At 36.2% G+C, this 17,922-nt stretch overlaps 1 protein-coding gene across 3 annotated transcripts in view; it reads left to right on the top strand.

Annotated features, from left to right (window-relative positions):
• Positions 1-17,922, top strand: part of CSMD1 (CUB and Sushi multiple domains 1) — a 2,064,385-nt gene that overhangs the window by 1,614,213 nt on the left and 432,250 nt on the right. For all 3 annotated transcript variants that reach the window (XM_054657204.2, XM_016960221.4, XM_054657205.2), the window contains one exon: positions 1,208-1,396. In XM_054657204.2, the coding sequence (XP_054513179.1) occupies positions 1,208-1,396 (189 nt within the window). The remainder of the gene's footprint in view (positions 1-1,207; positions 1,397-17,922) is intronic.

The following is a 17,922-nucleotide window of genomic DNA, read 5'->3' as shown; positions in this document are numbered from 1 at the left end:
ACATGTGTGTGGTATGTATGTAGAGAGAGGGAGGGAGGAGCAGGTGGTAGGTAATAGATTTCTAGCCAAATGATATCCACGTTGCCTCTGGCAGAATGAAAGCTCCTCCAGAGTTGGAAGGAGGCTTTCGTGCCATACTGCACAGCAGCCAGGACAGTTACATCCTGTTGTTTAGGGCAATAGACATGTGTTAGTGTTTAGAAAATTTGTTAGAATAACAGTTTAAGAAAAAATTATTGGGGCCAGGCCCAAGTTATAGCACTCAAATTTTGGAAAAATAAAATATATGCAATGATCAGAAACAATATCCCAAAGATCACTTTTAGAGACTGAACAGTCTTTAAATTAAAAATATTTTAAGATTTTTAATTCACAGTTCAGATATTCATTCTAATGTTCTGATGTTTACTGAGAGGATGACACAGCAATAACAAGGACTTTTTATTTCTTCGCATATGTAAACATTACGATGATATTCTTTTCCCTTATTCTCATTTTCCTTAGCTCTTAAAATATATGTTTTTCTAAAAAGAGAAATGAGAAATGTGAGAGGAGAAAAGAAACTCTCATAATGACATGATCATAATTACTTCATACGCATTAATTTTTCCCATCGTTAGCAAAGGCTAATAGTAGCTATCTTGAAAGTGGCTGACTTAAACTAAAATTTGAAAATAGCATGGATTTATGGAATGCAACCTTAGAAAAATAACACTAGCACAGTTTTTAATTGCATTATATGTGTATATGTTTGGGTGTATGTATGCATATATTTGAAAGTTAAACTGCCAAAATCTAACTGGAATATATAAATATAGAAGTATGTATGTCTATATTTAATACATATATAAGAGACAGGAAGAGCGGTGAAAATGGAAAACAGAAAAAGACTTAGACTTTATTTAGTGCAATTCATTGATTTTCCAAGAAGTAAAGTAAAATTCAGAGAAGTTAATTAATTATTCAAGGTTGTTGTATGTAGATAATATCTGGTAAACAGCATAACATTATAAATCTCTGTTTTAAAAAATGAGGTCAAATGTGTGAAGATGCATTGGCTTTTATGTCCATGGATTGTTGGGTTCACTTGCATAAGGTTTCAGGTCTTATTATTTCTGAGACTATTTCGTAGTTGATGGCGTGGGTCTCTATTATTTTCAATCAACCAGAAAGATCCTCATCGACTGCATTCGTTCTGTGCATTTAGGTGTGACGCTTGAGTCAGATTCCTGCCTGGACCCGGGCATCCCTGTGAACGGCCATCGCCACGGTGGCGACTTTGGCATCAGGTCCACGGTGACGTTCAGCTGTGACCCGGGGTACACACTAAGTGACGACGAGCCCCTCGTCTGTGAGAGGAACCACCAGTGGAACCACGCCTTGCCCAGCTGCGACGGTAGGTACAGCTCAGTGAGGCAACGCACCAGCAGGGTGTGCAGACACAGCGCACACGTCTAACTAGCTGGGTGGTGTGTGTATTTCAGGGGGTGGTACCTTACGACTGGCGTGACTTCCCTCTGAGAAGTTGTATACCATCATCGTATCATTCCCGATCATTTGAAGTTTACCTACCACCGTGTATGTACTAGATAGAACAAATGTCCTTCAACTTTAACCCCGAATGAACAAACTTAGGGAGCTTAGTTCTGCACGTGTGTTTTACATATGGTATTTATTGAAACTGGCACGTGGGGCGATATAGTCGCCACACATATCCTAGGATGTCAGACCTGATTTTCCCCTGACATACGTCCAAGTGTCGCACTCCCTCTCAGTCTACAGTCCGTGTCTTCGTTCCCGTGGACTCAATGTCTAGCAGAGCCTTCTGGGAGTTTTCATTCTGAGCACAGAAGGTGTCAGGAGATCTTCAGCAGCTTTTTGTGGTAACAGCCACTCCTCTTGTCCTACACAAATCTTCTCTCGGGAATCTCAAGACAAATAACATTCCTGATTATTTTGTGTTATTGTATTGCTCAACTTTATACTATGCTGTGTGTAGTTATAATAACAGTTAGGTAAATATGTTGCTTGTAATCATTTGCAAAAAAAACTTGGGGTATTTTGCCCTTGACCTTGAATATAACCCCAGTATAACATTGTTTCTATGGAAAATAACATTCCAAGAAACATTGTTTCTGCAGAAAAACGTTCCAAGAAACATTGTTTCTATGGAAAACAGTGTTCCAAAACACATTGTTTCTATGGAAAAAGCCAAAATATATCATTTACATATTTAATACTTTTCATAGACAAAGGTATTTCCTTTCAAACATGATGCATGCATTCATTAAACACCTTGACTTCTTTAAAATGAGCACCCAAAATAACAAGGCTTATGGAATAATTCTGCTTAGCTGTAGATCACTCCGAATCTTTGACCTTTGTCACCAAAGCACGAACCCACACAGTAACTGGCACTGTGGCTGAGACCACAGAGTGCAGGTGGACAGCACAGAGCTGCTGGAGCCCTCAGGAAGTGTGGGAAGTGTGCGAACCAGCTGGAACCAGTGGGAATGCTGCACTCTGGGCAGGAGTAGGTGGGAGTCGAGCTGTGGGGCCACACGAGCAGGCTGAGAAACAGGTGCAGCCTGACATGAGCCAGTGGCCAAGCAACGCTGGGGTGAGCTCCCCAGGTGAAGGTGCTTTCTGCTAAGTTTCTGAATAGAGATGCAAAAGGGTTCCTTTTTTGTGCAGATGAGCTGAGGCACTTTTCTTTTCCTGCTATTGGTTATAATTCTAATACATCAACTCCATTTGCCTAGGGAATATGGTGTAAGCACCAAGGTAATTTAGACATTGTATTGATATCATTTTGCCACTTACCAATCTTAAATGAGCTAAGAATTACTATTGCAGCAGGAAAGACAGTAAGAATTTAGAGAATTGCTAAAATGTACATTCTTAATTCCTCTTCTATTTCACGACAATCACAGATGGTGGCAGAAATTACCTAGTGCTTTTTTTTTTCCCTCTCATATGTGAATCTGCAACATGGACTATGGGTACCCAGCCCTGGCATTTTCCCACAGAGGAATTCTCTGGCCAACTTCTTCTTATCCAAGCAGATGAAAGAGGTGAAAACCTGTGAACAGTAGTTATGCCTAAGTTTTTCTGGAAAGACATGTCTCATTTTTTTACATTAAACTTTAAGTAAACTCTAAAATAAATATTTAAACATAAACTCTAAAATAATATGTTGCTTTCAGAAATATACAGAGAACCATCATATAAGTTAATTTGCCTACAGAAAACACCATAATTAATTAATAGTAAACTATTATAAAATTCCCTTGAAAGTCAAGAACAGGATATACTCCTTGGTTTTAGAAGTATTGTGTAACATTGCTTTGAAGATCCTAACAAATGCAAAAGTATATGAAAATGATATGAATTAGAAATATTATAAAGAGAAGATAGTTGACTTTTAGCAATAATCAGTTCAGTAGGTGGCTGCATTCAGGATAACATGTCAATAGATTTCCGTGTAGGATATAACTTATTAGAAATACAATAAAAACATGTAGGGTAAAACAAAAACACAAAAAAATTATCCAGGAATAATATATCTAGCAAGAAATGTAAAGGCCTATATACATACATACATATATATTCATACATACACATGTATACATACATATGCATTCATAGATATGCATGTATATGTATATAACTTTACATTTCTATTTATATATTTAGATTTTTATATATTTATATATTATATATTATATATTTATATATTATATATTTATATATTATATATTATATATTATATATTTATATATTATATATTATATATTATATATTTATATATTATATATATTTTATTTATATATATAATATATTTTATATATAAATTACATATGTATATATTTTATATATTATATATTAATTATATATGTATATATTTTATATATATTATATATTTTTATATTATATATTTATATATAAATAGCATATGTATTGTATATGCTATATATATGCATATATATTATATATTATATTAGCATATATAATATATATTTACATATAAATAGCATATATAAATATGTATACTATTTTATTTAATTACATATTTATATATAAATAGCATATATTTATATATAATTTATATAAATATATATCTATATATAATTTATATAGATATATATTTATATAAATTTATATAAATATATATTTATATATAATTTATATATAAATATATATCTATATTAATTTATATAAATATATATCTATATATAATTTATATAGATATATATTTATATATAATTTATATAGATATATATTTATATATAATTTATATATATATTTATATATAAATAGCATCTATATTAATTTATATATATATAGCAATATATAAATAGCAATTTGCAAATATTTAAAAATTAATTTGGAAAATAAATGCTCCAAATGGATAAGAAATATATTTTTGAGAATAATAAGGAAGGACTGTCCCATGTTGTATCAGAGCATATGAAAAACTAATGATAAACCGAACAATGTGGAATTGGTATGGAAATACACAAATATATTAGTGCAATAGCATAAGGATTCTAGTAACAGATCTTTGTCTGTACAGAAACTTAATTTATAATATAATTATTCCATTTTGTAGAAAAGGGATATCCTATTAACACATAGTGTTGCTCAAATTGGATGCCTGATTTGATTTAAAAATGTTTAAAAATGTACATGAAATAAGTTACACATTGATTAAAGATATAAAGATTCAAAACTTAAAATTATTATGTGAAAATTTAGACTGTCTCTCAGACAACCAATTTTTAAAGACGTCTATATATTTATTTATTTGTACAAGTGTGTAGCTCAATGCATTTCCCACAGTAAACATGTCCCTGTCAGCTCAAGACCATGTAGGTCACTAAACGAACTTTTCCAGGACTCCACACTTCGCTTTCACAGCCTCACCCAGTCACTGCCTCCCAGGGTTGAACCTTAATTGTCTGGCACTAGTGGTTATGTAAACAAATGAAATTATCCAGGGAAGGTCCTGTTTGTCCAGCTTCTTTCCTCCAACCTTAAGTCTGTGGGGTCCATCCATATTATGGCAGTTAGCTGTGTTTCGCTGCTTCTCATCATCTAATATTATTGCCTAAACATATCAAAATTTTTTATTTCATTCTACTGTTTGCTGACATTTCAGTTGTTCTGAGCACATTTTTGTATATTTATTGGACATTGATGTATCATCTCTTATGAAGCATCTCTTTCTTTGCTTCCATTTCTATTGGGTCACATTCGTTTATCTTACTGAATTATAGGTGTTGTGTAAATATTTAGATACAGTTCCTTCGATCTACACATTGTAAGTCTTTTATTCTGGAGTTGTTCTTCTCCTTCTCTTATTGGCATCATTTCGATGAATAGAAATTTTTAATTTTAAGATAGTCCCCTGTTTCACTGTTTTCATTCGTGCATGAGGTTTTCCTAGTGTGGAAGAAGGCTTCCCTCCATGCATGAGGTTTTCCTAGTGTGGAAGAAGGCTTCCCTCCGTTCAGAGTAATGAAGACATTCTGTTGTTCTCTCCTAAAAACTTTAAACATTTTAACAGCTTTATTGAGGTGTGACTGAAATGCAGTAAACTGCATGTTTAATGTGAACAATTTGATGTGATTTGTGATACATATGAACATCTATGAAAGCATCACCATGATCTATAACTTGTTAATCACCCCTAAAAGTAAAAACTTATGTTTATCTTTTAAATTTATAACTTAAATCCATCTAAAAATTTGTGGTAAGGAACGATGTAGTGTCCAGATCCATTTCTTCTCCAATCTGGCTATCCAGATTCGCTGGCATCATTGGTATTTGAGATTCTGTTTCTCCTCTCATTGTTCGGCTGACTTTGTCACAGCGTTTAAGTGGCCATGCCTGTGAGCATCACGTTTTGTCATTTAGTTTTGGGTTTTTTTGAGAAATCTTAGTTTTTAAATCTTGGAAAACTAAAGAAATCCAGAAACAGTAAATGAAAAAACATTGATCAATTTTGCTATATGCACACTAAAAGTTATTCTATTAAAGATGTAAAATAAAGGGTCAGACAACCAAAAATAGTTGCATTCTCCATGTAATATACACATGAAATAATCATACTCTGCAACTGAAAGAGAGAAGAAAGGCAACACTAATATGGCAACAGATCTATGAGAAAATGAGCTATGCAGATACATTTTATATCTATCTCTATATATAGAGAGATATTTATATTTATATTTATTATTATATAGAGATATTTATATATCTATTATAGATATATATAGAGAAAGACATATAATGCTAATAATAAATATATATTTATATAAATTTATATATATAAATTTATATACATGACTAATTAAATATATAGATTATATAGATTATACATTATATATATTATAATATCATATATGTTGTTATATAATATATTATGTGTTATATATTATATAATAACATACATATAACTAATAACTAAAGTTATTGGAATGCTAATAATAAATATACATATATAAATTTATATATATATATAAATAACCCTAACCCAATAAACTTTAGAAAATATTCCAGTGCTGACTAGGAATCAGAAGAATGCAAATAAATAATAACTTCTTCCCTTTCCTGCTGGAGCACAGTGACAGGATCTCGGCTCACTACAACCTCTGCCTCCCAGGTTCAAGCGATTACCCTGCCTCAGCCTCCCGAGCAGCCGGGATTACAGGCTCCCACCACCATGCCCAGCTAATTTTTGTATTTTTTAGTAGAGACAGGGTTTTGCCATGTTGGCCAGGCTGGTCTTGAACTCCTGACCTCAGGTGATCTGCCTGCCTCGGCCTCCCAAACTGCTGGGATTACAGATGTGAGCCACCGCGCCCAGCCTGATACATTCTTTTTAAAGGAAAAAATAAGAGGTAATAGAACAATGCATGTTGTGTATATGCATATACTGTATAGATATATGTAATTGTAGGTACACACAGAATTGCATAGAAATTGACTGAAAATAGACATTCTAAAATTGTAACTCTCATGCTCTCCTCTTCAGAGATAACTAGGCTGTAGCGTGGGAGCAGTGAGACTTTTTATTTTTCACTCTACATTTTTTGGTATTATTTGAATTTATGTTACTGAGTTTTATTTTTGTAATTGGAACTCTAGTAATGAAAAATAAATAAACTACATGTGTCTGTATAATTTTTAGTGTCAGAAAGATGATAACTACTGGCTAATTATAATTTTGTAAAACTCAAGGATGTCATATAGACGATGCAAATATTTGTCATATTTTTGGGTTCTATATTAAAAATATTTGCAATAAGAATGATAACCCTTAAAATATTCAAGTTTTCTTCATGTGTAACTGAACTTGAATCTGTTTGATATTTTATTAAATTACCCTAAATTTGCAATGGAATAAGTTAATTGTATCAATAATTTTACTTGAATGTTTATGTGCCATGCAAACACATATGGCTTTCTTGGATGATACTGTGCATTTTTAATAATTTATTTTTGTTAATTTGGACTATAGACAAAAATAGAATTTTAAAATAGGGTGTGTGTAAGCTGCTCTCTTTTTTTTTTTCATGTGGGGTAGATCTGTTGAACAGGTACCCACATGGGGCTTGTCAAGTTGTTTTACTTGCAGACATTTTAGTCATACCTGTAAAGATTGAAAAGTTGTAGTACTCTGAATGTAAGGTGATGGATGAATGCACCCTGTTCATCATAGCACAGTCATTGAATTACCTATGCTCTTGATCTGGTAATGAAAACTGACATACCCAAGCAAGAGACTTTGCCTGACTCATTTGAGATACATAATTTTGATTGTAAGTGAGGTTTTTCTCAAAACAACCTTCTCACATACCTGTGCATTCAAGTACCATCCCCAAATTCTTCTTTGAGCATTGGTAACTTACTTTTAAAAATATTTTACTATCTAACCAAAACTTTTTTTTTTCATTATACTTTAAGTTCTGGGACACATGTGCAGATCGTGCAGGTTTGTTACATAGGTATACACACGCCATGGTGGTTTGCTGCACCCAACAACCCATCATCTACATTAGGTATGTCTTCTAATGCTATGTCTCCCCTAGCCCTGCATTCTCCGAACAGGACCCAGTGTGTGATGTTTCCTGGCCTGTGTCCATGTGTTCTCATTGTTCAACTCCCTCTTATGAGTGAGAACATGTGGTGTTTGGTTTTGTATTCCTATGTTACTCTACTGACAATGATGGTTTCCAGATTCATCCATGTCCCTGCAAAGGACATGAACTCATCCTTTTTTATGGCTGCGTAGTATTCCATGATGTATATGTGCCACATTTTCTTTATCCAGTCTATCATTGATGGACATTTGGGTTTGTTCCAAGTCCTTGCTATTGTGAACAGGGCTGCAGTAAACATATGTGTGTATATGTCTTCATAGTAGAATGATTTATAATCCTTTGGGAATATACCCAGTAATGGGATTTCTGAGTCAAATGGTATTTCTGGTTCTAGATCCTTGAGGAATCACCACACTGTCTTCCACAATGGTTGAACTAATTTACACTCCCACCAACAGTGTAAAAGTGTTCCTGTTTCTCCACAGCCTCTCCAGCATCTGTTGTTTCCTGACTTTTTAGTGATCCCCTTTCTAATTGTTGTGAGACTGTGTCTCACTGTGGTTTCGATTTGCATTTCTCTAATGACCAGTGATGATAAGCTTTTTTTCTTATGTTTGTTGGCTGCATAAATGTCTTCTTTAGAGAATTGTCTGTTCATATCCTTCACCCACTTTTTGATGGGGTTGTTTTTTATTGTAAATTTGTTCAAGTTCTTTGTAGATTCTGGGTATTAGCCCTTTGTCAGATGGATAGATTGCAAAATTTTTCTCCCATTCTGTAGGTTGCCTGTTCACTCTGAGGTACTTTCTTTTGCAGTGCAGAAGCTCTTTAGTTTAATTATATCCCATTTGTCTATTTTGGATTCTGTTGCCATTGCTTTTTGGTGTTTTAGTCATGAAGTCTTTGCCCATGCCTATGTCCTGAATTGTATTGCTTAGGTTTTCTTCTAGGGTTTTCATGGTTTTAGGTCTTATGTTTAAGTCTTTAATCCATCTTGAGTTAATTTTTGTATAAAGTGTAAGGAAGGGGTCCAGTTTCAGTTTTCTGCATATGGCTAGCCAGTTTTCCCAACACCATTTATTAAATAGGGAATCCTTTCCCCATTGCTTGTTTTTATCACGTTTGTCAAAGGTCAGTTGGTTGTAGATATGTAGTGTTATTTCAGAGACCTCTGTTCTGTTCTGTTGGTCTATATATCTGCTTTGGTACCAGTACCATGCTGTTTTTGTTACTGTAGCCTTGTAGTATAGTTCGAAGTCAGGTAGCACGATGCCTCCAACTATGTTCTTTTGGCTTAGGATTCATTTGGCTATATGGGCTCTTTTTTGGTTCTATATGAAATTTTAAGTAGTTTTTTCTAATTCAATGAAGAAAGTCAATGGTAGCTTGATGGGGATAGCAATAAATCTATAAATTACTTTGGGCAGTATTGCCATTTTCACAATATTCGTTTTTCCTATCCATGAGCATGGAATGTTTTTTTATTTGTTTGTGTCCTCCCTTATTTCCTTGAGCAGTGGTTTGTAGTTCTCCTTGAAGAGATCCTTCACATCCCTTGTAAGTTGTATTCCTCAGCATTTTATTGTCTTTGTAGCAATTGTGAATGGGAGTTCACTCTTGATTTGGCTCTCTGTTTGTCTATTATTTATGTATAGGAATGCTTGTGCTTTTCGCACATTGATATTGTATCCTGAGACATTGCTGAAGTTGTTTCTCAGCTTAAGGAGATTTTGAGCTGACAAAATGGGGTTTTCTAAATATACAATCATGTCATCTCCAAATGGAGACAATTTGACTTCATCTCTTCCTATTTGAATGTGTTTTCTTTCTTTCTCTTGCCTGAGTACCCTGGCCAGAACTTCCAATACTGTGTTGAATAGGAGTGGTGAGAAAGGACATCCTTGTCTTTTGCCAGTTTTCAAAGGGAATGCTTCCAGCTTTTGCCCATTCAGCATGATATTGGCTGTGGGTTTGTCATAAATAGCTCATTATTTTGAGATATGTTCCATCACTACCTAGTTTATTGAGAGTTTTTAGCATGAAGGGGTGTTGAAGTTTATTGAAGGCCTTTTCTTCATCTATTGAGATAATCATGTGGTTTTTGTCATTGGTTCTGTTTAAGTGATGGATTACGTTTATTGATTTGCATATATGGAACTAGCCTTGCATCCCAGGGATAAAGCTGACTTGATCATGGTGGATAGGCTTTTTGATGTGCTGCTGGAATTGGTTTGCCAGAATTTTATGGAGGATTTTCACATCGGTGTTCATCAGGGATATTGGCCTGAAATTTTCTTTTTTTGCTGTGCCTCTGCCAGGTTTTGGTATCAGGATGATGCTGCCCTCATAAAATGAGTTAGGGAGGAGTCCCTCTTTTTTATTGTCTGGAATAGTTTCAGAAGGAATGGTACCAGCTCCTCTTTGTACTTCTGGGAGAATTCGACTGTGAATCCACCTGGTCCTGGGCTTCTTTTAGTTGGAAGGCTATTAATTACTGCTTCAATTTCAGAACTTGTTTTTGGTCTATTCAGGGATTCGACTTCTTCCTGGTTTAGCCAAGACTATTTTCTACTCTACCCAGCAGGTGACCTAGAAAATAAAACTTATTAATTGAATGTCTTCCTCTCTTCTTACCAACAATCAAACACATCCAATATTCAATACCCTTCTTCATCCTTACATGTTGCATTATTTAAATCATTTTCAACCTCCAAGACCAGGTCACACTCAGCCTTGATGAGCATTCCTCTGGAATTGCTCCAGGCCATGATGGCACTGACTTTTCTGACCTCAATTCTTTTAATATTCAGCTCCATAAAGTTAGATAGAAAGAGAGAGAGAGATAATATAACATGTGTTTACAACTTATATTGAATATATCTTAGACTGATACATTTTACATACTCAATACAGTCAGTTCAGTTTGATTTTAAGCTCCCAGGGGGTAGTAACTGAGGAAACATTCATGGAAAGTACAGCCCTTAAGCTGGTGTTTCCGTTTTGGGTAGGATTTCCCAAAGTAGCCAGCATGTGAACAGGCATCCCAGGATATGAGCAAAATTACCAGGAGTTGATAGGTGCGGTACAGTAAGAATTCCTGGAGGTTTAGCAAAGTAGGTTTAATGGAAACTGAGTGAAGGATCAATAGGAAAATGATTTAGGAGAAACGGAGTGGGAATAGACCAAAAAGAGCCAATAGGTTTTGCAGTACAGGAATTGAGATGCTATAGGGATGCCAGTTATATGGGTGGCATTTTCCATAGAAAATAAAAGTATGCTTAGCTTATTCATTTTGTTTCTTTATTGTCTGTCGATATAAATGTATCTAAATTTGAGATTTAAACCTTTCGAAGGAATCAATAGCATGACTGTAATTTGCAGCACTGGAACATGTTTCTGAGTATAAAGAATTTGTGGTAAAAATCTATTAATAAGCCAGGCATGGTGGCTCATGCCTGTAATCCTAGCACATTGGGAGGCTGAGGTAGATAGATTGCTGAGGCCCAGGAGTTCGAGGCCAGCCTGGGCAACATAGTAAAACCCCATTTCCACAAAAAAAAAAAACACAGAAATTAGCTGGGGGTATTGGCATGTGCCTATAGTCCCAGCGGTTCAGGACGCTGAGGCAGGGGGATCACTTGAGCCCAGGAGGTCAAGGCTGCAGTGAGCCAAGATCACACCACTACACTACAGCCTGGACAATAGAGCAAGACTCTGTCTCCACAAAGAAAGAGCTATTACTAAATCTACAAATTTTGGGTGATGTTAGAGTTTGATATCGGAGTTTTAGTCAGTCATGTTTGATAGTTTTCCTCCAACCATAAGACTTGTTCTCATTACCCTTTAAATCTTAAGCAATCTCTTAAACCCCATGGGTTTTTCTTGCAACGAAAGTTACATAAGTAGGATATTTAAACCTTTAAACATTCATAGCTTTCAGAAAAGAAAAAAAAATAATTATAATATTGTATATCAACATGAAACACGATAAACTCAGTGTCTGTGCTGGGTGCATAGCATCAGTTCAGTGTGTTTTTAACGTTACTCTTTCACACATTCAAATGTTAAAGAAGTGAACATTGGGATAAATTGTCCTCTAATTTTGTGAAAGACAAACGCAAAGAAAACTTTGAAATTTTTTTTTAATTAAAAAAATATTGTTTTAACAACAAAAAAAGAATTTATTTGGAATCATGCAAGTAGTTCAACTGCACATTTTTCACGAAGAATGGGAGGTAACATGATAAATATGAATATTTTATATTTAACATTGTAAATTTTAATTATCTTTTTTATTATGAATAAGATATATGTTCTGTAGAAAAATTTATTAATAGAAAGCTTTAAAAACAAGTCTGTGTCACCATGAGATATAATCAATGCTTTCCTTCCCAATTCAAATACGTTTTCAGACAAATTTGTTGTTCTTGGCATTTGAAAAAATATTATTGGTTACCCTTTTCATCCATACTTGCAGGCCATTAGTTTACTCTTTATTTCTTAATATTTCAATAGTAATTATGTTATTAAAATATTTTTATATTGTCAAAAAAATTTTTTTATTAAATAAGTATTTTTGAAAACCATTTACTCTCTCCACAAGCATTTATTGAGAACCTGCTGTATTTGCAATCACACAGAAGTTTAAAATCTATCAGCATAGCAAAACGAAAGACATTTTTAAAAATCACACAATGAAGTAAGTGCTTTATTAGACACAGAAAAGTGGATGAGGATAAAGAAGTTGGAGGAAAAAAGTTCCAATTTGGGATATCGAAAGTTTGGAGGCAATTTTGGAGATACGTCTTTAAGATGGAGGTTTAGAGGAAGGGACATGTTTCAACGTGAAGAAATGGTTATAAATTGAGGTGCAAAGAGAACAAAAGAGGCCTGGAGGATTGAGGGGTGTGAATTAATCACTGAAGGTAGATGATGATCAAATGCCTCGAGTGCTGGTCTATGGACATAGTCAGAGATTCATGCTGCAGTGTCCAGCGATCACACTGTGAGGACCCCAGGGTTTTTCTGAGGGTGAGATGGGGGCTGGTCATCAGGATTGGAATCTCTCCTTTGCAGCTGGATTGCCCCAGTTTACTCCCCTCCTTCCTACTGGTGGTTTCTGCGCAAGATTCCTTTTGGTGGAAAGTTTCTATTATAAATAAATATGTGAACAACATATTTATTCATAAAAATATATATAATATATTCATATAAATATATGAATAAAATCAACGACTTCTGTAGGGCATGGAGAGTCTATGAATATTATTGAAGTGGAAAGTAACTCATTAAGTCTGGCTTCAAATAGAACTGTATTTGTGGTTTCAGAAGAACAAGAAAATGATGGAAAAAAAAGAGAAAAGATGGAAACAGATCAGGCCCAAGGCTGTGCTTTCACAGGTGGATCTCTCTGAGGAAGAGGCAGACATGAAGAAGCTAGGCAATTGATAAGACAAAAATGACAAAAATGACCTGAAACACACCAGTTACAGCTGGGCACCGTGGAGGTGAATGCCACCGTCCAGGGAGCTAGCAGGTGTATCATCACCAGCTCCTCTTCTTCCCACTGCCGTCTGTAACACGGAGATCACTGTTGCCTGTGAAGTTGTCTGCGTGCTTCAACTGCCGCCCTCCTCCCATCCATAAACTTGTTGAATTCAATTTCTGAGTTCCAGGCAACAATAACTGACTCTGCAAACTTCCATTTATTAGAAGACTTTGGCAGGGTCTGGGGAAGTGATGGGGTGGTGGGGGTGGTGGGAAGACAGTAAATAACTAAAGAATCCCCAGAGGGCTGTGTGCTTTGCCATGAACATCAGTAGGAAGCCGTAGGATCCTGGAATGAGTTGGCAGGGAAACCTCAGCAGACAGCCTGTCTCAGGGCAGCCTGCTAACACAGGGTTGCTTCTGATCTTCTGCATTTCCTCCAACCTTGTATCACTTACTCCATACTCACCATCCTGGGAGTGGACATTTGCCAGGATGTGCATTCATCACTTTGTTGATTCACCAGCATGTCCGTCATACTCTAATCACCTAGACCTCCTCTGAGTTTAGAGAACAACTGAATATTCTTCTTCTTAGAATAAATCAGACCTAGTTATCTGGAGTTTTAAAACCAAGTTATTTGCCTTCCCCATTAGAATGTAAACTTTGGAAAAATAGGGACTTTTCTGTCTTATTCATTGTTCTATGCCCAGAAGCATCAGCGAATGTTTGGAAAACACTAGTATGTTTCTTAATAAGTAACTCTAAATGCAGGATGGGATAGATGAATGGATAAAAGCAGAGGACAAAAGACAGAACTTGAAAAACGGGTGGATGGGTCGGACATGGTGGCTCACGCCTGTAATCTCAGCACTTTGGGAGGCTGAGGCGGGGCAGGTAGATCACTTGAGGTCAGGAGTTCAAGACTAGCCGGGCCAAAAAGGTGAAACCCCTTCTCTACTAAAAATACAAAAAATTAGCTGGCTGTGGTGATACATGTCTGTAATCCCAGCTATTGGGGAGGCTGAGGCAGGAGAATTGCTTGAACCCGGGAGGCGGAGGTTGCAGTGAGCCAAGATCTCACCACTGTACTCCAGCCTGGGCAAAGAAGCAAGTCTCCATCTCAAAAAAAAAAAAAAAAAAACAAAACAAAACAAAACAAAACAAAATAGTTGGATGCTTTACTTCAACTCAGCCAGGAAAATATCACAACGTATGTCTCCTCTTTTGTTCTTCAGTGATTTCTGCATATCTTAGTCCTCCATCCAAAAGATTTCTAATGTAACATACCTGCATCCTTGGTGTTGGCTGGGTTACATAAATAGAAAAGTAAAATTCTAGAAATTATAGCATTAAGGACAGCAACAGTAAAATTTTACTGTGTCTTTTACAGCTACTCAGAAAAGGATCTACCATGCATGAAGAAACAGATTAACATAATTCAAATTATGAGCAGCTATATTTGTAGCTCTGCTAAGGGAATGTAGACATGTCTACATATGAATATAGCCATCACCTGTATAGACACTAAAATGTAATTCAGGTATTTCATTTCATTCTCTCATCTCCTCACTTCAATTTTAGGTGAGAATACCAATTCAATTCTCCATACATCAAATTTCCTTCTCCTGAAAAATGTTATAGGATTTGTGGACAGAATTATTTTTATGTAAAGTCTTCACGATAACTGAATTGGACTACGTTGTGTTTGCACCCATATAAATCTAAACAAGCCTGAGAGCAGCTTTATCTCTAACTTTCTGTCTGGCTTTCTCCTAATGGCAGCATGACGGGGCTGGTCAGTGATTTCCGGGTTCCGTGTGTGGTATGGATGGAAAACATCAAAAAGAGGGCAGAGCACATTCCCTCCCAGATTTTTCCCCAATAAATGATCAAGTAACTTTTCCTGATGATATGAAGACAGAGGATAAAACAAAGATTGATTGTTTTTATACTGTTAAATATAGTTGGATATGAATTAATTTTATCAGTTTATATAACATGCAGATTTTGGGATAAAGACCACTGACAAGTAGCTTTGGATATAAGATACCTCAGTTTTACATAAAATGTTTTACATTCATTATGGTGAACATCTTCATAAAAATTTGAGAAGTTATTGCATCAATTCGTACCAATCCAATCACAGACCAGTGAAAAGTTACGAATCCAAAGCTTCTGAATTCAGGACTCCTCCGTTCTCTGCTGGTTTTCTTCCCACTACGCGGTGCGCTGGCATCAGTTCCCTCTGTGGAAGCTTATTTCTACATTCACTGCCACTGGTGGTCTCACATAGTTGTGGTCTCCCTTCTATCCCTTGCTCAACCCTCTTCCATGGCCTCCAGACCTATGTAACCTGTTGCATTGTCGGCCATTCTACATGCAAGCCCAGCAGACTTGGAGCTTTGGTATCCAAAGCTGAACGCCTGCCTTACACTCATGACCTGGTTCTCCTGAGATCTCCTTCACCTGTAGTTATTTCACACTCAGGTTATGACCTCACAATCACCCCCAGCTCCTCCTTTTTATTGTAATGCCCATATCCCATTCAGGAGAAAGTCCCACTGGCTCTACCTTCAGGACACAGGCAGGTTCAGACCATGTCTTCCCATCTTGCTGCCAATGCCCTGGTTCGGGGTCCTGACCACCTTCCTCCCTTCACTGCTGTGTTTTCTCTCAGCACAGCCTCAGGAGCAGGGCTAAACCCCAGGTAGGTCATGAGATCGTGTCCTTTTCTAGGCAGGGCCATCCAGTGCCCCATGATGTCACTGAAAGAAACCTCCAACCCTTACAAGGACCCCCCAGCCACAGAGGTGTCCTTTCTGTTCCCTATCCCTGCAGCTCCACCGTAGCTTGAGCCCTGGTCCTAGCCACTTTCTCTTTACCCAAATTGTTCCCCAGGTATTCAGTGTTTCCTTTGTCTCTCTCAAGTCCTTATGTATAGACCACTTCCTAAATACGGCACCCCTGGCCACCCAGAAGCCTCACACTATCCCATCCCTTTTTCTTAATTTTCTTCATAGTCATGTGTCATCTCCCAATATTGTATATCATCTGCCTTTTATGTTGCTACAGGTTTTATCCTGTCTTTTCCAACTAGAATGCATACTTTACAAGGGCAGGTATTTTCTCCCTCTTATTATTAATCATCCCTGATGCTGGGGGCAGGGCTTGCTCAATAGCAGGTGCCCAATAACGATTTGTTGAATACATTAATTTCAAGTGGGATGTATAATGTTACTTCTTTCACAGTGAAATGTGGAGTCATTGCAATCTTCAGATGCAAAAATTCCATGAGAAATTCTTAAAATATTCTAGAAATTATTTTAAAAATTTTCTCTTTTGCTGATTTTTATATCGTGCTTCCCATGAGGTTTACGTATTAAAGGAGATGATTTGTTCCCTTAAGATGAATGGTTAGTGAGCACGATGAGGCTTGTCACATCTTTCATAGATTATCTAATTCTTTTGTGAATATTATTTGTGGAAGAGGCTTTTATAAAACATACTTCGGAATGATCATACTAATTGGAAGAAGTTATTCTGAGTATCATTTACTTCATGATAGTTCATCTTACCTAGTTTAAGAAAGGAAGTATAAATACATACATGCACAGAATGTGGGCATGTTAAAAAAGAAAAGAAAAGCAAACGAACCTTGTGAAATGCATAGTAAATTGTGACACTGAGTGATGTTTCACTTGTGAGACACTATTGTGAGCTCCTTACATGCATTCACTTATTTCATTCTTCAGCAAGCAGGAATGAGCTGTGATTTTTGCCCCCTTTTACATGTGAGGCTATGGAAGCACAGAGTGGTAGAGAACTTTGCATGTGTTACTAACTAGTAAGTGGATGTATTAGTCAGTGTGCTCCAGAGAAACAGAACCAGGATTTATTGTGGGAATTGGCTCATGTGTTTGGGAGGCCAAAAGGTCCCAAGATCTGCCCTCTGTAAGCTAGACATCTGGAAAAGCCACTGGCATAATTAAGTCTGAGACTGAAGACCTGGGAACCAGGGGAGCTGAAGGTGTATGTTCTGGGTCTGATGGTTCAAGAACCAGGAGCTCTGAAGTCAGGGTCAAGAGAAGATGTATGTCCCAGCTCAAGAAAAGATAAAATTTTTCTTTACTCTGCATTTTTTTTTTTTTTTGATGGAGTTTCACTCTTGTTGCCCCAGGCTGGAGTGCAATGGTGTGATCTCAGCTCACTGCAACCTCCGCATCCCGGGTTCAAGTGATTTTCCTTCCTCAGCCTTCTGAATAGCTGGAATTGTAGGCTTCCGCCACTATGCCTGGCTAATTATTTATATTTTTGATAAACATGG

The sequence above is a fragment of the Pan troglodytes genome, chromosome 7, assembly GCF_028858775.2.
Source record: "Pan troglodytes isolate AG18354 chromosome 7, NHGRI_mPanTro3-v2.0_pri, whole genome shotgun sequence".
In the NCBI taxonomy this organism is placed as follows: domain Eukaryota; kingdom Metazoa; phylum Chordata; class Mammalia; order Primates; family Hominidae; genus Pan; species Pan troglodytes.
This window is presented reverse-complemented; position numbering and strand designations above follow the sequence as displayed.